At 33.5% G+C, this 22296-nt stretch overlaps 1 protein-coding gene across 6 annotated transcripts in view; it reads left to right on the forward strand.

Moving 5' to 3' along the window:
* The window catches only part of TRPC4 (transient receptor potential cation channel subfamily C member 4), a 173148-nt gene that overhangs the window by 13578 nt on the left and 137274 nt on the right, over positions 1 to 22296 (forward strand). For 5 of the 6 annotated variants that reach the window (XM_044666071.1, XM_044666070.1, XM_044666072.1 and 2 more), the window contains exon 2: positions 20697 to 21215. The exons of the other annotated variant lie outside the window; for it this stretch is intronic. In XM_044666071.1, the coding sequence (XP_044522006.1) occupies positions 20697 to 21215 (519 nt within the window). The remainder of the gene's footprint in view (positions 1 to 20696; positions 21216 to 22296) is intronic. 6 annotated transcript variants of the gene reach the window in all.

The raw sequence follows: 22296 nt of genomic DNA on the forward strand, positions 1-22296 counted from the left end.
GCTTTTATATGTATTTCAGTAAATATATCCTGAGAAAGTTTATGGATTTTCTATTTTTATTTTTAGATTTTATTATTATTATTATTTAAAATGTGATTGATTTTTGAGCTTTTATTTTGTAGTTTTTCTCAATAAATTAATAAAATGATTCCTTAGAATTTTCTAACAAAAGTAACCTATCCATAGCAGAGAGAGGTTGTTGTAACTCCTCATCATTTACTTTTATGACTTCAAAGTCTCTCTTTTATGTCATCACTATAGCTAGAATTTCCAGAACTACATCAAATAATAGTAGGAAGAATGGACATCTTTGCTTTAGTACTGTACTACTTTAGTACTGGAAAATTTTCCAGTGTATCTCCACTATATATTTTCTTTTAGTTTTAGATAGTACTTTTTATTATCTTCTAAAAGATCATTTTATACATAGGAGGACAAAGTTGGGTCCAACTAAATGTCATACACATTAAGGATTAGTGAAATACCACACTCTCCCCCTCTCCCTACTATACACAATATCCTATCTCAGTTTTTTTTCTTTCCCATTCCTCAGTTCTTTGGCCCAATTCTTTTAATGAATTACACAGTCTGAAAAAATTACGTTTCTGGATCACTGAGGCACTGGGGGAGGGGAAAGAGAAGTTGTAGTATATAGATGAATTCTATTTGCAAAGTCATGGGTCAGCCTGTGCCTCTGCTCCTGGGAGCATCATGACTTGGATGAGAGAGTATATTAGGGTTTAAGAATTAAAATTCTCTTTTGTTAGTTCATTAAAGTTTTTACATTGTTTGAGTTCTTGGTGTTCAAGAATATGAAGAGAGCTGAAGTTGATTTATTTCTGATGTATAATTCCTATTTTTGTGAAGTTTGAGAGGCTGTGACATTTGGAGAAAAAAATTCCCAATTGCAAAATTTCACACTAATATATACCAATGGTCTGTCTAATTCAATAATCTGTATCCAACAATTTTGTTAGAGGTTATTGTGTCACTTCCAAAAGGTATTGCTATATTCAAAGAATTCCAAGAACCCTATTATATTATGTTTTTATATTTTATATTTCTTAGCATAGACACAATCATACAGTTTAGCCTGCTTGCTTTTTTTTTGCTTTCCACATTTATTAGTTGCTAGTATCTTTCTGTAGATTTCTCAGTTATCCAGAATACTTTGTTTATAAAATTGAGTTTTATCCTTTCACCTAACCATGACTCTAGGGCTTGTGTGACACAACTTAAACTTTGATTGTTATTCAATTCAATAGCTATTTGCTAAATTGAAATGAAATTGAAATTACATAAAGTCTTGCCCTATTCCATCATCACCAGTTTTCCCTTAACTTTTATAACAAGCAAAATCTTGTTCTATCACCTGTAAAACTTGGGTGTCCTGATTGCTAATTTTGTTAGGGAAAATAGGTAATGAGATTTAATCACTCAATCTGTGCCAATTACTTCAATGCTATTCTATGCCCTGAGCACACACCCAAAGTTTCATCAAACAAATGCTTATTTTTCATTATTCAGATAATGAAGAATAAAGCATGGATAAGATGTACATGTTAAATACAATTTCTGCATTTACAATATATATATTCTGAGATTCTCTGGATCATCTATTGTGATATATAGAAATGGGCAGCCATTTTATGTAGGCATAAAATAGCAGTTTGCCACTTTGGAACACAGAACCTGGCAAAGCACCTCAGGGCATGTGCCAAGGTGACAGTTAAGGACAGGGTATAAATTAAGGAGGTCCACAAACCCCTGGGGGGCACTTCTTTCTCTCATCTGCTTGGGTTAGGGTGGTGACAAACTCGGCCCCAGGAGGTTTAAGAGATTGGATTTGGCAGGAAGAGTAGGGACATCCTTCATTGTTAACCATTCAATACCTTATTGGCATAGCCAACAACCTTTAAATCAAGCAAGAGTGAACTACTAACTTCAAGAAACAACAACATCTGACCCAGGGGCTTGACAGCCTCTGGGGTCAGCAACAAACAGCAAGAGTTGGGGAGAGGCCCCCAAAGTCCTCCCATACTCTGCACCTTAGGAAACAACTTGTGTTTCAATATTTATTTTAGTCTTAAATACTTAGCCAAGATCATTTAGGGTACCTTCACCCACTTTCCTTCTTCCTTTTACCTACCCTCGGTTTGATAACAAATAAACCCAGTTTGATCCTAAAGCCTAAATAATATTTGAAAGCCAACTTCTTACCTTAGTAACAGTAACTAGTTTCAAGCAGTCAGATCTGGGTAACATCTCTAATTGGCCATAGTCATTTCCAAGCCAGTGGTAATCTTTCATTTCAACTTAAATTGAACTTAATTTTTTAACTTAAGGTTTCAGGGACCTGCATTCTACTTCATGGATACCCTTACCAACTGCCTGCCTGGATTGGTTACTAGGTTTAGTGGTTTGGCAAAGAATCTTCAGTTTTAAAGGAGGCTTGGCCCAGCTGGTGTGGGAATAAATCTTATACTGACATCAAGCTGTGGTTAGGATCTCTCTCCTTGTGCAACCATCACTAGCATCTTTAGCCCCCTTACTTCTCATAACACTATTGATAGATTGGCAATGACATTTATTTTCAACAATACATGGTAAAAGAAATAAAAGTGAGTCAAAATACTTAATAAATAATTGTTCTATTACCAGTTTGTTTAGAACAGAGAAGACTGTGGAAATAAAAGTAGGGAAGTTATGGTAAATATCCTCAAGTATTTGAAGTACTTTCCCATAGAAGATATGGAATATGTTTCCTCAGAAAGTATTCTGTTCAACTTCTTTTGAGGTTTTCATATGAAGGCTTGAAATCCACTTATCTAGGTTGTGGAGGAGATGATTTGTTCATTTATGAATAACTTTCACTCTGAGATTCCACAGAAATGAACCCTTAGGAAAGAACTCTTTAGTAGTGAAAAAGACTTCTATGCCATTTTTGGTCAAATAATATAGCTAGAAAGTTAACTTTAACAGCCTGCCTTTATCTCTATGTTGTTAAAAAAAATTCCTGTACCTGAGCACTCACTGCACTGGTAGAGAATAATTGGTGCAGGATGAGGATCCAGGAAGTTATCCAACTGGTGCTTATTTATGAAAGACACATTCAGGTTTGGTACATATCAAATAAAAAATAAGGAAGAAGGAAGGAATGAAATAATGAAGAAAGGAAGAAAAAAGCTAAAAAAGACACCCTAAAGTGTCTGATACTAATTATGAATAACAAAGTTTGTAATGGGGAATCTCACATGTATTAAAAATCTTAGTAACCCAGAATCCTCAGATTTTATTATATATATATAAAGACTTAATTTGCATCCTTTATATTCTTTATTCTCTTTGTGCTCAATCAGCTTCTTTTATGAATTGGAGAACTGATCCCCAGAAATTTTAAGCAAATTATCTCAAGTATATTTATATGTTTTCATAGTGGGGAAGACCAACTATCTACCCCACAAGAAACTAGCTCTGATGACCAAAAGTTGAGGTGTAGAGAGGATTCTTGGAATTTACTTAGGCAATCATCCTAGTACAGTGATGGGCAAACTTTTTAAAGAGGGGGCCAAAGGAAAATAAATGCCCATCTGTCAGTCTGTTTCTAAGGCAACTCTTTTGAAGTTTCATTGTATTATATCTGATTCATTGTATTCTTCAAATTAGGAATAATATCACACAGCCAGATAGAATATTTCAGGGAGCCCCATCTGGCCCACGGGCTGTAGTTTGCCCATCACTGTCCTAGTGGAGATGCCAGACCTAAGGGAATGTTCTTTTAACTACAGTACTTCTAGGCCCTGTAGTACTAGAATTTAATGAATTGCCTTTATCCTGTGTCTATTCTCAAATGTGGCTCAATATCATTGCACTCAAAGATTCAGCCCACTACTTCTATGGATGTTATGAATATTTGTGATTATATACCTGATTTGGGTGGGAGAAGGGATATTTGGTTACTACTTTTACTATACCATCTTAGTAAATGCCTTTACCATTGTAAGGAAAGTAGATGAGTGGGCCCCATATATGTAGTATGGATCCAAGTGATAAAGGGTCATTCTTGTGTGGCTCAGAGTGAGGCAGAATATATATATATATATATATATATATATATATATATATATATATTACAATTACACATATTTACATATATACACCCTTAAATATTGTTCATTTAGGGGGTATTATTGAGTTCCATTTAAATTCTAATTGCTTTTTCAACCTGAAGGCAAAGCAGAACACCAAACTCTATATCTAAGGCTTGAGTCCTTTCCCATCTAATATTATAACACTATCATGTCATACATATGACAAATAGCAAAGAAGTACATTTGTCAAAATCATAGCAAAACAGAAATCATAAAAGGTATACATAGGAAAACACATATCAGAAAATATAAAATGAAGGAGCTTTCCCACTGAAAGTTCAATAAAAAGAAAGCGTCCTAGATATTACCAATGAGGACATTATTTTTTTATTTTTTAATAATATTTAATTTTTTCACAGTTATATGTAGGAATAATTTTTAACATTCTTTTTCTCACATTTTGAGTTCCAAATAATCTTCCTCCTCTCTTTCCTCACAAGTCAATAAACATTTCAATATAGGTTATATACATGTTACCATACCATCATAATTCCATATTTGTCATGTTGTGGAAGAAAACGCATCACAAAAAAATCATGAAGAAAACTGTTTGTTTTGATGTGTATTCACATTTCATCAGTTCTTATTTTGGAGGTTGATAGCATTTTTTCATCATGAATCATTTGTCTTGGATTATTGCATTGTTGATATTAGCTAAGTCATTCACATTTGGTCATTGTACAATATTATTGTTATTGTGTACAATTTTCTCCTGGTCCTGCTCACTTCACTTTGCATTGGTTTATGTAAGTTTTTCCAAGTTTTTTTCTGAAATCCTCTTGGTCATTTCTTATAGCACAATAGTATTCTATTTAATTTAGATACTGCAACTTGTTCATCCATTCCCTTATTGATGGATATTTCCCCAATTTCCAGTTCTTTGTCCTCAGAAAAAGAGGTGATATATATATATATATATATATATATATATATATTTGAACATGGAGAGCAATATGGAACCCATTCCCAAAGGGCCATTAAATTGTGCATACCCTTTGACCCAGCAATAACCACTACTGGCTCTGGATCCCAAAAATAACAAAGATGGAGAAAAGGACTTTTCTACATCAAAATTTTTATAGCAGCAATTTTTGTGGTGGTAAAGGACTGGAAACTGAAGGGATGTCCATTAATTGGGGAATGGCTGAACAAGTAGTAGCATATGATTGGAGTGGAATATAATTGTGTCATAAGAAATGGTAAGAAGCTCACAAAAATCTATGAAGACTCATAGAATGATGCAAACTGAAGTGAACAGAAACAGGGAAATACTGTACACAGTAACAAAAATGATGTTCAATAATCAAGTGTGAACAAAATATCTATTATCAGTAATAAAAGGATCCAGGATGACTCCAAGGTACTCATAATAAAAATAAAACAAAACAAAACAAAAACACAAAAAAACCTATCCACTGCCATGTAAGGAACTGATAGAGGAACTCACCTATTCCAGGAATGTTTCTTTAGTGTAAGCAATCTGTGACTTCTTTCACAATTTGATGAATATGGAAATATTTATTTTATGATAACACATGTACAACCTACATTGTATTACTTGCTGTTTTGGGGAGGAGAATAAGGTGGGAAGGAGGGAGAGAGTATGTATAGCAAAATGTCAGTAAGTGGTTATTAAAATCTATATTGACGGGGCAGCTGGGTAGCTCAGTGGATTGAGAGCCAGGCCTAGAGACGGGAGGTCCTAGGTTCAAGTCCGGCCTCAGACACTTCCCAGCTGTGTGACCCTGGGCAAGTCACTTGACCCCTGTTGCCCACCCTTACCACTCTTCCACCTATGAGCTAATACACAGAAGTTAAGGGTTTAAAAACCAAAAAAAAAAAAAAAAATTTATATTGACATTTTTAATTAATTTTAAATATTTTCACATTTAAAAAATCCCTTTGGGATACAGATCTAGTAGAGGTATTGCTAGATTAGAGGATATTTATAGGCTTTGGGGCTTGATTCCAAAGGGAAACTTTCTGATATATGCAGAGAAGTGGCAGACTGGAGGTGTGGACATTATGAAGACTTCCTTAATCTCAGATTTCTTTTGTTTACTATTATCTTCTTTAAGACATAGTCATCTTTATTCAAGTTTCTCATTATTTTTACTTCAGTAATCTGCTCTACTTTGTTGCTCAGTTTTCAGTCCCGAGGAGTGATTTTCCTCATTGCTTCCTCAACTCTGTGAGTGATGAAATTGGCATAAAGGCAAGTCATGTGTTTATTTAATGCTTTATTTCTAGTAAAATGGGACTTATTCTGACTGAGAAGGGTTCATTCATATATGATGTACAGTTCCAAAAACATAAAGCTTCTTTTTTTTCCTGCTCATTGGCAACTAGATGGTACAATTTTTTATTGTACCAATTTTGAACTCAGAAGAATGAATCTTCCAGATTTTTAGCCCAGTGCTCTGTCCATTGTATGACCTAGTATAAACCTCATCTCAGCCACTTAATTGTGTGACCCCAGGTAAGCCACCTAAACATTTATTTGCCTCATTTTCCTCATCTTTAAAATAAAGATATGATATCACCTAACTCCAAGGGTTGTTATAAGGATCAGATAAGATAGTAATTATAAAGGATTTAGCATGATACCTGGCAAATAGTAAGGACTATATAAATGCCATATATTATTAATCACTGTCACATTCTTCACTTCTATATGCTCTTACCATAGGTTCTGTTTCATTGTTTTCTTCAGGCTTGCATCATTTGAAATTCAATTAATATTCCTGAAAATAGTGCATAATAACAATTATCACCTCATGATTAATATAGTACATTCAGGTTCATGGAGTAAGTTCAAATATCATTATCCTCATTTTGTAGACAAGTAAATTGAGGATAGTAGAGATGGCTGATTTGTCTAAAATCACACATCTGAGTGTCAGGGGTAGAATGTGAACTCAATATTTTTCTGATTTCCGAGTAGTCCTGCATGTTTTCTGCTATATATTGGCCCCTTTTAATTGTATAGAGATATAGATAGGCAAACAAGATAGATAGATAGATGATAGATAGATAGATATATAAATGATAGATAGGTGTGTACATGTGTATATATGTATATATATAGATAGATAGATAGATATATTTCCTTTCATCTTTTTCTCGCTTCCCCTTTCTTTTCAATTCTTACAATCTTACCTCAGATAAAAATCTCATTCTTTATCATTCCGTTTTAGCATTTCTCCTTGTTTTCATTCCATTTGAGCAATAAAATCATTGTAATTGCATCTGCTCCTTTATGAGTAATAGTTGGCATATGTGTGTCTCAAGAAAAAGAAAAGCTACAAGGATTAAAGTTGAATTAAACTAAATAGTGTAATCTATATTTCTCAGAAATCCCTTTCAGAATATACATAGAATTCTTCATCTGTCTCCTTGATTATACTTGTTTTTCCCAAGAACTAGCATTCAAGAAAAACAAAAATTCACTATTACTCAATCCTATCATTGACCATTTTTATATTACTATTATTTCAACAATATTATTAATGTAGTATTTTTTCATTCTAAATGTTTAGAACTTCAGACTACTATGTAGTCTTCTGGCTTTGCTTCTACTGGTAAATAAATGTTCAGTCAGTTCCAAACAAATGAATTATAAACTTTTGCAACATGACCCATTGCTAAGTAGGGGGAAGGAAAATGTTATTGTTGGCTGGTTGAAATTGATAAGTAAAATGATTAGATTATTTTGCTCCATGTTCAAAGTGAATTTGGTCCAAGTATTTGCATATTCTTATTATGCTTTTATTATGGTTATATTTTTAACATATGTCTTATGGAATCATTGCTTTAGCTCTATGGAAGGGACCTTAAAGATTAAGTCATACTCCTCATTTTCTAGATGAGAAAACTAAATCTTTTTTAAGGAGGTTAAATGGATTGCTTAGAGTTACACAGCTAACAAATATCTAAAGTGCTATTCTATCCCTAGTATTCCTGATTCCAAATCCAGTGCCTTACTCACTACCTTCATGTATCTCACCTCTAAATTTTTTGGTGCCTGGGACTAGCTTATTAGTCTGTCTAGCCTCCATAGGAACTAACACATAACTTTATAGTTTGTAGATACTCAATAATTATTATATATGTGTGTGTGTCGACTATGAAGAAAGGTGTAATCTCAAGATAAAAACAGGTAAGGACATGTACTAGGAAAAAATGTCACTGAAAAAGGAATGAGACTGATTAAAAATTTTTGTAAACTTTAAATAAATACACATCCCTGATCCAAAGTCATCTCAAGCAGCTTCTTTTGCAGGATATTTGTCTTATTCTAATTATAAAGAAGAAACTTTATCCATCGATGATTGAAAAGAATAAGTCATCATAAATGGTAGAAATAAATATGTCTCTCTAGGAAACAACTCTCTCGTAGGACTTAACATTTTGGCACCAGTGTTTTGGAAGGTACTGTTCTAATGTTAAAGAGATTTTTCTAGATTTGGCTAAATTAATATGGCATGAATTTCAAATGTATTTCTCAGCCTGTTACTAAGTCACTTCAAGGTGAAATACATTGGTAAACTATGTGAAAATCAAGCAGCTTGTGCATTAATGGATCCTTTATGCAAGTAAATCATTCTAATGCTAGACTATTTGAAGCAATGGTTAAATTAATTTTTCAGATGCCAATGACATGTCAAGATAGCTCTGAGTTCTCAAAAAGATTTAAAGCTAATATTGATTTACTATCTACAAGCAGAATAAAATCATTCAGCTACCATGCTGATATTATGTAGGAAGAGCCAGTGAATTCTACTAGGTATGTCTTCTGTCTTCAAACTCTTTTTCAGATCTCCTGTCTAGTTCCTTAGTTCCCATGCTGAAGTTGGAATTCAAAGACTTGGGAAAGTGCTGTCACAAATCATTCTTGCATTATTTATTTGTTTTTAGTAGCTTGTGCCCTTTTCCTTTTTTTGCTTTTTATCGATACAAAGCTAACAGAGCGTAGTTGACATCAGGCTGGATTTGAAGTAGGGAAGGCTTGGATTTAATTCCTATCTTTGATGCCTTTCCTTAATTTCTCCTTCCATCTCCCAATAGAATGGAAACAGAGATTCCCTCCCTTTAAGTATTTAAATCCCTTGTGCTTATTTTAATAGGGTTTAACAAGTAATTATTAATTAATTGTTAGTTGACATTTAGCTATGTGACCATGAAAATTCATATAATTTCAATGATCATAAGTTATTCATTTGTAAACTGAGGGTAATAATGTCTGTAATATTTACCCCACATGAGTTGCTTTGGGGTGAAAATGAGATAATGGATGTAAAATAGCACTTTGTAAATGTCGAAACACCTTATTAATGTCAGCTGTTATCATTACTCTTAAACAGGGAGACTTGGCTCTTCCATATATGTGCCTAGAAACTTGTCTTTAGGAATTTATTTGTCTCAACTGCTTTTCCCTGCTTGTGGTATGGTTTACATCAACTAGTTTGTGGATAGAGCATTTTCCATCATCATTAGCTATGCCAAGGGCTAAATTTGAAAGAAAGAAAAAAGCCTTTATTGGAAAAGGAGAAAGTTTAGTCAAAAATACCATTCCCTATAATAGTGAGCACCTACAGTGTCCTAGATATTTTAGAGATAATAAAAAGGCATAATTATATAGTTTTCAAAGGAGAATAGTGGAGAAATAATTAGACATAGAGTTAGATAGGTAATAAAATAGATGAATGCAGTAGAATGACCAGAAATGTAAGAAATTGGTTGAAGGCAAAATATGAAACAGAGAAATGAACTGGGCTGGACTAGGGAATAATGAAGACTTACTAAAATGAGAGACTGAATATAGGTTCAGAGTTCTGCATCTAGTGGAAGGCAATAAGAATGAGCTGATGTGAGATAACTAACATACCTATATGAATTAGGGATAAAGTAGCTCGAATGCCACAGCTTCCATATACTTGTCATGCTGGTTATTGGCACCAAAACCCAAAATCATTCAGTCATCAAATGTCTTCATCCTACCTATATACTTAGGCAGAATGACATAGTGATAAGAGGGATAGCCTCAATGCCAGGACAACCTGGATGGATAGGTGACTTAACCTATCAGTGCTTTAGAAAACTCTCTAAATTATAAATTATAGAGAAGGTATTCATTGGTCAAGGGAATTTCCTCATCTGAGTGTTTCTTTCTTACAGCCAAAATAGGATAAACTGAGATACTAAATTCTGAGCACATTTAATTTATTGCTAAAGCTAGTTAATCAAAAGACAATGAGGTAGCGCTTGCTAGCCTTCATAAAATTTTGGGAACTACAAGAGAATGAAGAACAGGAAACAAGATAATAGGTTCAAATCTGGCCTCAGACACTTCCTAGCTGTGTGACCCTGGGCAAGTCTCAACCTCCATTGCCTTGGAACTCTTCTGCCTTAGAACCAATACATAGTATTGATTCTAATATAAAAGGTAAGGATTTTAAAAAAGAAAAAAAGTACAAATCTGATATGAATGAGAGAACATAGATGGCCTAGTCAATTTTTCCACAATTGAAGTCCCAGTAGGAACTGACCAATCAGAGGTCAGTCACAAAAGAGGAGAGATTGTCCAAGGTGGAAAGGTTTCTGTGGTGCAGAGATAACCACATAACTTTAGATAAATTGTAGTGTTAGTTTGCTCGTTTGTTTAACTGTAAAATGAAGTTATAATGAATGTATATGATAAGAAATGAAAGAAAAATTATTTGATATGTTTTTACTAAAATAAAACCAATTTTCAATCCTTCAGGGTTTTATTATCCAGTTTTGTGGATTATTCATGTTTCTATTCCTTGTAAGTCTTGTAAGAAGTTTATTTTATCTTACCTGGGTCTTTGTAGCCAGAGATAGTCTGAGAAGATTATGAGTAGAAATGTAGTGTCACAGTTATACTCTATGAGACAAGAGGTTGCAGTGAAAACTGAGGATGACAGTAAGATAAAAGAAAAAATAGAAGGAAGAAAAATAACAATTGTGTACCATATCCCACCAAGTGCCTGGAGCTGTTGTATTTCTCTGACATTGGCAGGAAAAGAGTGGAAATCTCAGCCTGTTCCAATACTTCTACTGACATAGAATGGGATGTGGTCCATTCTATCCCAGACCCTGAAGAGATTAGCCTTCTCATAGTAAGGCTGGGGAGGGAGATTCCTAATTCCATAGGAAACAAATAACCCTATGACTTAAGAATCAAAATGTAATACATTTTGTGGTTGCCTACTACACAATTTATTTCCCCAGAAATGGCCTGCTTAATTATTTGAATAGAATATTTATCATGACTTATAGTTGTTAAGAACATTTGGTATTTTTGGATTTTTCCTGATGTTATCTTTTTATTTTAAGTAAATTACATTGTTTTCACCAGTACTATGTGATGTCCTCAGAGGAAACTGGTTTGGTCTTTTGAGGATTTCAGAATTATTGGAGTTTGAAGACTGAACTACAGACCTGGGAGTAACTAGGAAATACTAGTATCACTTGTTGTTAATTTATTTTCTATGTTCTCCAAATTATGGAGAAAAGGGAAGAATAGCATGTAAAGTATCAACTGAGAACCTTGTTAATTCCTCCATTAAAATGTTTGGTTGAAAAAAAAAGTCCATATTGGGACTAAAATGAAATTTGGGAAGCATCCTCATATGTCTCTGTCCTCTCTTTATTATAGACGAAATGGACAGTGGGATTTTTCTGGTGTGGTCATAGTTTTCCATAAGAAACAGAAGACCTCTAACCTTATGACAAATGTTTTAGGTCATCTGAGATTTAGTTCTATTAACTGGGAAGAAATAGGTAGGACTAGATGATCTTAAAGTTTCTTCTAGCTCCAAAATTCTGTGATTCTCCCTAAGCCAGCTTCCAATTACCTTGCATGAACTTTTTATATCTTCTACCTATTCAATGAGGGAGAAATTTTAGGTGCATAGTACCAAAAATTGCTAAATTAGCATACCAAGATGATGATGTGATGTGGTATTATATATTTTCATAAAGTTTAAATTTTAAAGTAGTTTCAGTCTAAATAGGCTGTCTTTAAATTCCATGGTATGCGTTTTCATTCACAATTTCCAAAAGTCTTATTATTTAGTTTTGAAGTTTGCTTTATATTTTCTACTTAGATCTTATAAATTTTATATGTAGGTCTTGTAAGTCACACATATTGACCACGAAATAAATCTATATATGAAGTGAATTTCCATAGGAAATCAGTTAGAGGGATTTATAAAAAAATTAAATTCTTAAAATGGAGTTTAAACTATGTCTGGCCAGTGAAGAACCTCATTGTTCTAACTTTAGACTTGTAAACTTCAGATTAAGATCTTGTATTTAAAGCTGAAAAGATCCTTAGATGCCATTAAATCCCACTCCATTTTTTAAATTTAATTTTATTATTTTCCATTTTAAAATTATGTATTTCTCTTCCAATTCCCCTCTCCTCACAATTGAAAAAAAGAAAAGAAAAACTTCATAAATATATGTATAATATAACATAAAAAATATATATAATAAAGTGAGGAAAATTCCTTCATTGATCATGTCCAAAAAGATATTACTCATTCTGCATTTTGAGTTTTATTACTACTTTGTCAAGAAATGAGTAGCAAGTTGTATCTTTGACATTCTGGAATCTTATTGTATCATTGCACTCATTAGACTTTAAACATCTTTCAAAGTTTATTTTCTTTATAACATGATTGTCACTATTCTCCTAGTTTTGCTCAGTTTGCTTTGCCTTGGTTCATATATGTCTTTACATTTTCCTCAAAAATTGTTCATTTCTTATGACTCAATAATATTCTATTACATTCATTTAACTTAATTGGTTTAGCCATTCCCCAATTGGTCAGCACTCCCTTAATTTCTATTGTTTGTACAATGGAAAGAGCTACTGCAAACACCTTTGTGTAGATTATTCTCCTCATTCTTTCATCTTTTTGGGGTATATGTCTACTAAGTCAAAAGATGTGTAGACTCTAGAGAGCTATTTTGAGACTTCTTCATTTTATATAGGAGTAAACCAAGACCTGGGAAAGTTATGACTTGCCCAAAGTCACTCATCTTGGATATATCTGAGGCAAAATTTGGATCTAGATGTTCCTGCCTCTGGGCCCAACACTTTCTCCAGTTTGCCAAGTTACCTTTCCTGCACTCCAGCAATGCTGGCAATGTCTATTCCTCTTTCTGTGTCTTTAATCATACCACTTGCCCTCTCTAGACTCTTTCCCCTCCCCTAACAATGTTATTTTTCCTTTGTCTAAGTTGTACCAATACTTTAAGAATAAACTCAATTCAATCTTCCCTCTTCAATCTAACCTTGATGTGATTACTTCCCTCCCTTCATTCATACACTTAGTGTTGTCTATTAACTTTTTTTCCTTGATTCTGAATCATAGAATTGTAGGAAGAAAGAGTTAAAGTGTAAGGTACCTCAAAACCATTACTTTAAGGCTGTCAGATTACCTAACTTTGACTCAGAGATGTTAAATGATTTGCCCAAGGGAATACTTTATTGCTCTCTGTTTTATTTGTTTATTATGTCTAGATTTCCAATCTCTCTGCCAATATTAGATACTTATTAAATACAAGTGGTTTCTTATCTACTACCCCAGCACAGAGCTATTCCAATAGAATGGACTAAAAAATACTTATTTTATCCTTTTTGTAATCCTTTCTTTTCCCTCTTCATTATCTCTGGTCAGGTAAACATGAGAGAGAGTAAATTTACACCTCTTTGCTGTGGCCTTCAGCAATGAATTATGTAGAAACATTGCTAAGTGGATGTTGGGAAGGATGAACACAATTCTAACTTTTACCTCCTGCTATAGCATTGTTATTATCTGGAGAGAAACATATGCCTGTGATGATAGAATACTATGTTCGTGTTTGTTATATTCATATAACCAATGTATATTTAAATGTATGATAAGATTTAATTAACTAAAGTACTTTAGAAAAACAGGATTCAGAAAAAAAAACAAATATTAAATGGGGCAAGGAAGGGTAAGAGATTTCAATAAATCAGTGCTTTATCCTTTTTGGTGAGAATTTTGTTCTAAAATTATTTTTTACAATTTATTTATCTAATTAATTAATTTAGAGTATTTTTCCATGGTTACATGAGTCGTATTCCTTCCCTTTCCTCCTCCCTTCCCCCTGCTGTAACCAATGAGCAATTCAACTGGGTTTTATATATATCATTGATCAAGACATATTTCCATACTATTAATATTTGCAATAGAGTGATTATTTAAAGTCTATGTCCCCAATGATATTCCCATCATTGTTTTAAAATTATTAGTGGAGAGGCAGGGCCAGGTTCACACATAAGCTTCCCCTATCCCTCATCTTCTACTCCTACTCAACTGAGAACCTCTCAGCATATCTAGAGAGTAAATGCAATAGAAAAAGTCTTTATTGAGAATTCCAAGAATAAAAATCATAGTCATTTTTAACATAGGGATACAAACAGCAAGACCTTCATATACTGATGATTGAGGTCTAAATAGAAAAGGCATTCCAGCAAAGTGCATTATAGGTTAGATGCAACAGGTCAAGAAAATATTAAAAATCCAGTAAGGAGGGTCCAACATTTTTTCAGAGTATAGAATTAGATGCCACTTGGTAGTTCTCTTGCTTATTATCCATTTCTGGGTCTCAGATTTAGGGGCCATCTTAAAGCACCTATTGACATGAGTGTTTACAAATCATGGATAGCACAGAAAATGCGACTTGCAACTAAGCAAGGTCTTTTAGGGAGTTGTAGACATGTCACATTTTTAATGGATTATTCTTAATTTTTTTCTACTACTGTGGGGAAATTGTGAATGTTAAAAATAAAACTTTTCTCAGTCCTTTACCTTGCCATTATCAAATTTACAAATGGGCAAAAGATTTGAACAGAAAAATTTTGGATGAAGAAATCAAAGTCATATATATGTATATAAAATGCCAAATCACTATTCATTTGAAAAATACAAGCCAAAATAATAATAACAGTTCTGGGATATCACCTCACCCATCAGGCTGGCCAAAATGACAAAATGTCAAAATGACAAATGTTGGAGGGGATGTGGAAAAACAGGGATGCGAATACAACTGTTTGTGGAGCTGAGAACTGATCCAATCATTTTGGAGAGCAATTTGGAATTACACCCAGAGAATTATAAGATTGTGTATACCCTTATGTCCAAAGAGATGAGGAAAAAAGGAAAAGAACCAAAATGTTCCAAAATATTCATAGCAGAAATCTTTGTGAGGGAAAAGAATTGGAAAGTGACGGAATATCCATCAGTTGGAGAATGGATAGGTAAATTGTGGTATAAGATTATGTATGATGGAACACTATTGTGCCGTAAGAAGTGATGAGCAGTCTAATTAAAAATAAAACTTGCAGAGAATTAGATGGGATAATAAACAGTGAAATGAGAACCAAAAGAACATTATATACAGCTACAAAATTAATACTGGAAGAAGAAATTGTGAATGTTACCTCCAGAGAGGGAATTCAAAAGTGAATATATAAAAGACAATTGTTATGAATATGTTGGTCTCCTGTGATGCAGGGAGGGTTGGAAGGGTCTGGGACACTTGTCTATAGGATTTATTATGTAGATACAAAGTAAGATAAACATTTACAAAATTTAAAAATCCTTTACCTCTCAAATTTAATTTTTGTTGTTGTTGTTGAGACCTTACCACCTCCCCATATTTCATGCTATAGAATTTGTGGTGTGCCCATAGTTTCATGTATAAGATTCTGCCTGAGTCCAAACTTATTCTTCCTTTTTTGATTCATCTGGTCTCAATTTTTCTTCCCACATTCCTTAATTAAATGACCTTTCTAACCACAATAATAACAACCCAAAGATTGGTTTCTTTTTATCTTAGATATATAAGCTGGGACCATTGGAGAAATGGATTCTGTTTCTTACTTAATTTTCTTCTTTTCTCTTTAATGTATATACAAGACTATGAATTTTAGCACATTGATGTTTTTTTTCAAGCTAGACTGGACAGTTATTTTAAAAAATATTTTCTGATCTGAGAAGAGAACTGGTTAATAAAGGCTATAATGGAAATTCTTGTATCTCTAGGGTTAATGGGTCTGGGCTGCGAACCTTCTGGTTCTTTTGTGGAGACAGTCTTAGAAATGACTTGGAGTCTCCTTATCATCTTGAATAATTTCCTGAAGTTTTCTGGCCAGACCACACATGCATCCATCCTCCAATTAGTCCCTTTTCTGCCTGGATAAGCCTGTTGTAGTCAACAAGATTGTCTGGATCCCATTGGTGGTTCTAAGCTGGCCAATTTTGCTGAGCATTTTGTCCTTGTCCCTATGGAATAGTAGAAATCCTATTATAATTAGCCTAATAGTTGCCTCAATGACTGTATCCTTCTCTCCCAGGCAGAGGAGTATATCAAGTAAGTCAGTCTCATCTCCCTAGTTAGGATTAAAGCCTTTAAAGATGAATTAGAAATAATTGATGACTGTAGTAGGTTTTCACCAAACTTTAGGGTGCCTTCTTTAAGCAGCTAAGTCAGAAGGGCTGAAAGGGTGGTAGACTCATATGTTAACAAGTGCCTCTGTGTTATTGTGTAGTATTTTTCTCTTTTCATAGAAAATCTCAGCTCTTTAGGAGGTAAAAAGGAGGTGTCACTATTGGAATCTCTTGTTCTACTAGGGTATTCTGAATTTTAGAGGCTTTTGGGGCTACCTGAGCTTTACGTTTTCCTGAATGAGAAACTCTAGATAATTCAGCCCAATGATACTAGTATTTCATGTATTGAGGGTACTTTGAAAGGCTAACCTAAGATTCCCCAAAACACTATGATTAAAGGACCCATACACTGTCTAGAACAATTCATCTGAAGAACTTTTGTTTTTTTCTGACCAGACCTCACTTAATTTAATATCTTTTCCCTTTGTTGTGCTTAGTTGAACAGGAGGTTATCCTTGTCCCCATGTCCCAAACAATTGCCTTAAAGGGGTTTTGCTTGAGACAGAATTTTCACTTCCCATTTTTGTAATCTCAAACTTCTGGTGGAAAATTTTCAGCATCAAAGAATGCTATTTGCTCTTATCTTACTAACACACAAACACACATGCACACACACATGCACATACCTATTAATTACACCATTATTTCAACCATGAACACACTTTTAAAATCTTTTAAGAAAAGTATTAATATTGTATTCAAAATATCTCTATCAGGCCTTGGACATATCTAACTGAGTTCATAGCTATTCAAAAATCAGTTCTTTTGAGGGCAGCTGGGTGGCTCAGTGGATTGAGAGCCAGGCCTAGAAATGGGAGGTCCTAGGTTCAAATATAGCCTCAGACACTTCCCAGCTGTGTGACCCTGGGCAAGTCACCTAACCCCCCATTGCCTAGCCCTTAACACTCTTCTGCCTTGGAGCTAATACACAGTATTGACTCCAAAATGGAAGGTAAGGGTTTAGAAAAAAAAATTTTTTTAAATCAGTTCTCTTGCTTGATCTAACAAATCTATAGTTTCTATTAACAGTTTCATAGCATTGTATATATGTAAACAGATTTTAATTTGGGTTTTGATTGTTTCTAATGTTTGTCTAGAATCAAGACTTCTGTGAATAAGTAAACATAACCAATTCAAATGATTCTTGTTAAGGACATACAAAAAAAAAACTTCTGTAAAACAAAACTATGATTAAATCTCATGAGTAACTGGCACATAGACACCATTAAGTGGAAACAGGTTCCTGTAAAAATGAATCTCCACAAGCAGAGCAATTTTGGCAATTCTTGCTTTTAGACACAGAAATATATATATATATATATATATATATATATATATATATAATAGCACCTATAGCTGTCTTTCCAAAGACAACATTCAACAGCCAACTCTTACCTGAAGCCACTCGAGCTCCAAGGATAACCCTAACCATCTTCATGACTTCTATCCAAAAAAGAGCCATCTTACAGGAAGATCTAACCATGATACCCCTACAATAAATACCATCTCTAGAGATAAAAAGATGAGTTCTTCCTAAAAGTGGAGGCTTACCCACGGTCAGAAGGGTCCGGTACTTTGGTAAGATTTGGGTCCACTCTTTGGTGAGGTTGAGGTCCTTCCCAGAGGAAATTGCAAAGATGAACACTCAGTGAATCTGGGCAATTCAGCTAGAAGGACCAATGGAGCCTGGAGTCCAAATCCTCAGTCTTCAGAGGTGCCAAAACTGTAAAGAAAAAAAGATCTGGGAACAAATCTTCTGAACAAATTGACTTTATTATGGTAGAAAGTAAATATCTAAAGCCAAGTACGCTGACAGCAATATGCTGGTGAGACATGCAGAGTCAATGAGTCTGCGTTCATTCTTGGTATACTTTGAGACCTTGAACTTGACAGATGACAAATATTTATAGTATACAAAGGAGTTCGATATTAAGAGATCTGCCCTATGTGAAGGCAAGTGGGAAAAAAAGAGGAAAAGGCCACCAAGTGCCTTTGTACCAGGTTTATAGTTAGGTGCCCTTATATGAGCTTCTGAGGTTAGGGTTTCTGTACTAATTCTTGTGTCCTGGATACTGAGGCAAAGTACTCTGAGTCCTGAGCATATCATAAGGCAATTGAATGATTTTTTTCATATTCACTTCATTAATATATGGTGCAATCATAATTATATGATTAATCTTTCCTATAATTCATGCTATGATTACTGATCATTATACTCAGTTTTTCAATCAGCTAATAACTGATATGAATTACTATTAAGATAACAGTTACAACCTTATAAATTAATCAGATCAATGAACATGAATGATTAAATAGTAGTTAGTATCTAGTTGTGTGACCCTGGACAAGTCACTTAACCCCCATTGTCTAGCCCTTACCATTCTTCTGCCTTGGAACCAATACATTGTATTGATTCTAAGACAGAAGGGAAGGGTTTAAAAAAAAAGTAGTTAGTTAACAATTATTTTCACACACACTGTTTATTTTTGCTATGTGATAGGACTTTGAATATTACCTGCTTTTATGTGTGATCTTTCTTTACTAGAACACAAGTTCCTTGAGGCTAATATTTGTATTTCTAGTTCTTAGCACAACATCTTGAACATAGTAAAAACCTATTAAATGCTTCTTGACTTACTAATTTGACTTGGAGAATGTAAATAAAATATGATATAGAATGAAATCCATTCTAAAAACTGATAAAAATAATTATTTCTTATATAATAAGTAGTTATTTCAAATAGATGATTTTTTAAAAGTCACATATGCAGTTATTGTTGTTTAGTCATTATTTCAGTAATATCTGATCCTTTGTGATGGAATTTTCTTAGAAAAGACACTGAAGTGATTTGCCAATTGCAATCACTAGCTCATTTTAAGATGAGGAAACTGAGGCAAACAGGGTTAAGTGACTTACTGAGGGCTACGTAACTAGTGTCTGAGGCCATGATGAATTTTCCTGATTCCAGACCTGTCATTCTGTCATCTGTAGCTACCTGTACATACATAGTAAATCTTTATAATTTAATGAGGATTCCACTTTTGATTAAGTACCTTCCCACATTTTCACTGAAAACTCTTGGACAATGACACTTTTCCATGCCAATTATATTTTGCAACAATATCATTTTTATAATGGTTGCATTGTCACTTTATTGGTATTTGTAGGATTGGGGAATGATTTTTGATTTCTTAATATTTTGTTTACCTTTATTCTGCATTATTTTCTCAACCTTCGATATCCTTCAAATATTGGCAGACCAAAATATAGAAACATGAATGTTGTTGTTAACCCTAAAAATGTTAAAATATCAATTACTGGCATTAATGATTGTGAAAAAATTGTAATAATATTAATGAATCCATTTTGAATACTTCATCCTGAAAATATGTTAGGGAAAATGAGTGAACAATAGGTTGTAATGAGTGATTAGTTCTATATCATAGAAGATTTTTACCTTTTAAAATGAGGTTGAATATCAAGAGGGGAGAAAATGGAATATAATAAAAATGGCCACAAAAAGGAAGCTCTAAAAGAATTTTCTTTGAAAGCGTTGTCAGGTAAAAAAGGAAAATCAACTCTATGTCCATTCATCAACAGGAGCATATTATAAATTATTTTCTACCTATAAATCACAGAATAGGAGAAAAAAGGAAAAGCATGTGATAGGGAGTATTTAAGGGAAGGTTTTAGTGGGAAAGTTTCTATGATGGTGATTTGATTTTTAATTACAATACAAATATCTAAATTCATATTAAAAATAAAATGCCATCATACAAAAATAATTTAGTTCTGGTATAATTTAATATTGTTTTGGGAAAAAAATAAAAGCCATGTCAGTCCTATACAAGAGTTAGAGAGGATATTTTTAATGTCATTCAGATATGCCTAGCAAGTTTTTTTCAGATACAAAGATGTGAATAATATACATTCATTATTTTTATTTCAATGGCTAGCTCCTAGAGAAGTATTTGGCAAAAAAAAAAGTTTAATAAACGTTTGTTGATTGATTTTTTTTCCCTTTTCTTTCAGGTGCCTCCAATACTCCTTGATAAGCAGTTCTCTGAATTCACACCAGATATCACACCAATCATATTGGCAGCCCATACAAATAATTACGAGATAATAAAACTCTTAGTCCAGAAAGGCGTTTCTGTACCTAGACCTCACGAAGTTCGCTGTAATTGTGTTGAATGTGTCTCCAGTTCAGATGTAGACAGCCTCCGTCATTCTCGTTCCAGATTAAATATCTACAAAGCCTTGGCAAGTCCATCTCTGATTGCATTGTCAAGTGAGGATCCATTTCTCACAGCTTTTCAACTAAGTTGGGAACTTCAAGAACTGAGCAAAGTGGAAAATGAATTTAAGTCTGAATATGAAGAACTATCCCGACAGTGCAAACAATTTGCTAAGGATCTTCTGGATCAGACGAGGAGTTCCAGGGAGTTGGAAATCATCCTGAATTACAGAGATGATAACAGCTTGATAGAAGAACAAAGTGGAAATGATCTTGCAAGACTCAAGTTGGCTATAAAGTACCGACAAAAAGAGGTAAGTGCACAATATTTAGTAACAGACATTATTAGTTCCCTAAAGTGTTTAACAGAAGCAAATTGCTACCTAGGAGAATTTTGTGTGTGTGTATGTCTTTTCTTTCTAAATTTAATTGTTCAGTGCCATTAGGGTTTGATTTAAAAAGTTACAGGAGTAATTAACAAGCCCTTAAGGTCAGGCATTATGCTGGTATAAAAAAGTCTCATTCTTTCTCTTGTTATTTTATTAGTCGATGTTAAATGCTGGCATCTACTTTAGGATGGAACTTTGTTGTGATAACTGAAAAGCCTGATATATTTCAAGTGATTCCTGGACCACAGTTCCACTACCCTACTCTTATTTTTTTTGATCTGTCATAAGAATGTAGAATAGGAAAATGGATAGAAAACTGATTGTTCTTTTAAGACATCTCCAAGTCTTGGAATAAGTTTTTTTGAGTTCTGGACATTGTTCAAATTATTGAACTTTTAATTGATTATCCTTATTTTGATTTCATTATTTATTTTCATCTACTCTCCTCTTTGAAAAGTAAGACATTCTTATTTGAAGTTTAGGGTAAATTCACAAAGACCTAGTTATCACTGTTACATGGCTATGTACTACTGTTTATTAGATAGGCCACTCACTTACAATAAGATAAATATGAAAATCAAAATGACCAGAGAAATAAAATATAGTTTATATAAAAATTTCACAAAATCAAAATACATAATTGCTTACTTCACTAGTCAAAAATGAACCTAAATATTAATTGTAGCAAAGGAAATGAAAAGGAATGAAGACTATGCTCTAATGTTCAATAAATAAATAACATTTTAAGGAGTATCATTGGAATCTAGTTAGCTTGACTATAGTTGTTCAGTTATTTCAGTCAGATACAACTCTTCATGATTCCATTTGGAATTTTCTTGGCAAAGATATTGGTTTGCCATTTCTTTCTCTTGCTCATTTTACAGATGAGAAACTGAGGCAAACAGGATTAAGTGACTTGCCCAGGATTATATGACTAAGTAAATATCTGAGGCCAGATTTGAACTCATAAAGATGTCTTCCTAATTATAAGCCCAGTGTTCTATCC

This window comes from Gracilinanus agilis, chromosome 3, assembly GCF_016433145.1.
Source record: "Gracilinanus agilis isolate LMUSP501 chromosome 3, AgileGrace, whole genome shotgun sequence".
NCBI classification, from domain to species: domain Eukaryota; kingdom Metazoa; phylum Chordata; class Mammalia; order Didelphimorphia; family Didelphidae; genus Gracilinanus; species Gracilinanus agilis.